The following is a 2,774-nucleotide window of genomic DNA, read 5'->3' as shown; positions in this document are numbered from 1 at the left end:
TAATAATAATAATAATAATAATAATAATAATAATAATAATAATAATAATAATAATAATAATAATAATAATAATAATAATAAATGTATCCATCCTAAATTCCCCTACTTTCATTAAATCTTGGGGACTGGCTACGGACCTGGATGGTTCACAATTCATCATTTCTCTAATTCTGCTTTTCGAGAATCGAGAAATCCAAATGTACAAAACATCATTTCTACTAAATTAGAAAAAAAAAGTACTTACAAATAGCAGCTATATTGATCACTGTTCATCTATTGATTCGTCCTCTTCCAAGATATCCACACCGAGATCATCGCTGCACTCACTCACAATTTCTTCATCACTTTCGTCATCAGTTTCCAAATTAACCACTACACGGTCATGCAGTATTTCAGCAAGCCCGTCGGTCTCCCACATATAATCCTCAACCGTTTGTACGTGGTGTACAGCGTTTTTCCATTGCTCTGGCGTGATATTTTGTACAGCGTTTTTCATCAATTGTTCTGTATCAGCCAATTTAAATTTTGAGTTACGTGCCGCGATTTCACCCTTCACAGACGCCCATATCAATTCTATCGGATTTAACTCACAGTGATACGGCGGAGTCCGCAATACCTCATGTCCGGCACTTTGAGCTATCTCGTCAAGCTTATACGTCACGTGTTGAATACGCTCACGATCCACTATTTCAAGAAGTTCACATTTATTCAGAGATGAATCCCAGGAAATACTTTTTTCGGTCAACCATTTTTGAATGTCTGCTTTTTTAGTTCTTTTTGTCGGTACTTTATCACTTTTCTCCGAGTGACTGGGGGCATTATCCATCACTATCACAGACTTAGGGGGAATATTAGGAAGTAACCTTTCTTTGAAATATTTTTCGTATACCCTGGAATCCATTTCCGAGTGATATTCTTGGTTCTTTTTATCTTTTTGGCCTCGAAAAATCAGTTCAGCGCCTGGAACAAAACCATCTTCTGATCCTGCATGAACCAGTATCACCCTTCCCCCCTTCCCAGAGGGAGCTTTCGCTCCCGTTGAAAGACCCTCTCGCCAAGCTTGCTCCGCAGATTTTATTTTCGTATCAACCCACCTTTTGTTTTTGGTGTGCCCCTGATTCGACCAAGTTTCATCCGTGTAAATTATTTTTTTACCCTCATGCCTTGCTTTTCTTATGGCTCTTAGGTACCTATGTCTCCAAGCAATAATGTCTTCCCTGTCGATTAAGAGCGAATTTCTTTTATTTCTTAAAAATTTAAAACCCATTTCTCGTAGTAGGCGGTACAAAGTGGATCGTGAAATGTTTGGGAGCTGAGGGTCATTCTGCACAATTTCCAACACATTTTGCACTGTTGGGAGTTCATTCTTTCTGAAAAATTCATGTACCTTCCGCCTTATAGTTTCCCGGGTAAAATTGTCGTAAATGTCAACACGTGTCATTCGCTTTTCACTTTTTCTGTCTTTGCGTGGGGTTTCTAATCTCCCGTTGTTCATTAAATGCTGCTTTCTTATATCATATACAGTGGATTTTGCAACGAGAGTGGCCGCAGCAGTTTTATCCACAGCTTCCCGCACAGAAGTTTTTCTTCCCCCTTCCTGTTCTTGTGAGCGGAAATATGAATAAACATTAAGAATAATTTGTCGCTCTCCACTTTTAAGAATACGCTTTTTTTTCCCTCCAATCTTATAACATTCGGGTGACTGCACAGATGTTGATGGTTCCATTATTTACAATTAAATATTTACAAAAAAAACAATACTATATACAGGAAGCATAAAAGGGGGATGGAACACAAACACGAACACGCACACACACACAGCAAATCTTGAGACGATACACAATTATATATACACACAATCACACGACAATAACTTAAACTCTGCAAATAGAACTTCCGCACTAAAAACAACAAATAATGTATATATACACAGTACAATTGATATATTTAAATAAATATTACTAAATATTTTCCACGGATATAAGCAAAGTAACGAGGCAATAGATCGCTTTCTCTAGAACAGTACAGTGGCTATTCAGCGGTCGTTGACATTTGGCAACAAAGGTTGTCATCCTCTCATTGGGGGTGGATGAGTTGTAATGTTGCTTACTCCTCTTCTTCAGATCCTCGTATCTATGACCAATGAATCGAACTGTGGGAGCCCCAAATGAATACAAGAAAAGATACAATTCTACTGTTCTTAGTCATTTGGAATCGTATCATCAATTCCAATATTTGAAAACGTTAACGGTAAGTTTATTACTCTCATAGCGCTAAATGAAATTCATATGGCAAATTCTTCATAAGACAGCAATTCTCATGATAAGCATGCCACGAAGGAATACACTCTAAGGTAAAATTCGTTTGTTAGGTTTTTAAACGTCTTTAGCCAACAGCGAGACTATATAGAGAATGGACTTACAGGTTAAACTGCAATCCGCGGGCGGGACTCGGGCCTACAAAGCATATATCACTTCGGGCCAGGGCCGGGCCGTAAATTTTTAAATATACAATCATATTTTTCGGGCCTTTTGGGACCTAACTTTGTAAATGTACTGTACAACGATATTTATTGGACGTTTGGACCGTTCTTTCTGAAGAACTTTTAAAACAGAACTGCAAAGTTAAACTTCTAATTGCTGTAAATAAAAAAAAAATAAAAAAATACAATTTTGAGTAAATTATAAAGTTTATGTAATTCGGGTTTATTTCGGGCTCATTTAATTACCACATGAGCTCGGGCCTAAATGCTAAAAATATTTTGGACTCGGGTC

The 2,774-nt window shown here is 37.4% G+C and overlaps 1 protein-coding gene across 1 annotated transcript; it reads right to left on the bottom strand.

The window, feature by feature from the left end:
- Nucleotides 1-262: 262 nt before the first annotated feature.
- Nucleotides 263-1,726, bottom strand: LOC145688929 (uncharacterized). Its single transcript, XM_081763095.1, has one exon. It carries the CDS (start codon nucleotides 1,724-1,726, stop codon nucleotides 263-265), a length of 1,464 nt encoding a protein of 487 aa, XP_081619221.1.
- Between the last annotated feature and the right edge of the window lie 1,048 nt (nucleotides 1,727-2,774).

Source organism: Thermobia domestica, chromosome 7, assembly GCF_964235325.1.
Source record: "Thermobia domestica chromosome 7, izTheDome1.hap1.1, whole genome shotgun sequence".
Taxonomy (NCBI): Eukaryota; Metazoa; Arthropoda; class Insecta; order Zygentoma; family Lepismatidae; genus Thermobia; species Thermobia domestica.
The sequence above is the reverse complement of the archived record's forward strand: the minus strand, read 5'-3'. Positions and strand labels throughout refer to the sequence as shown.

Coding starts and splice junctions, on each gene's coding strand:
- LOC145688929 (XM_081763095.1), bottom strand. CDS start 1,726: ATGGAACCATCAACATCTGTGCAGTCACCCGAATGTTATAAGATTGGA.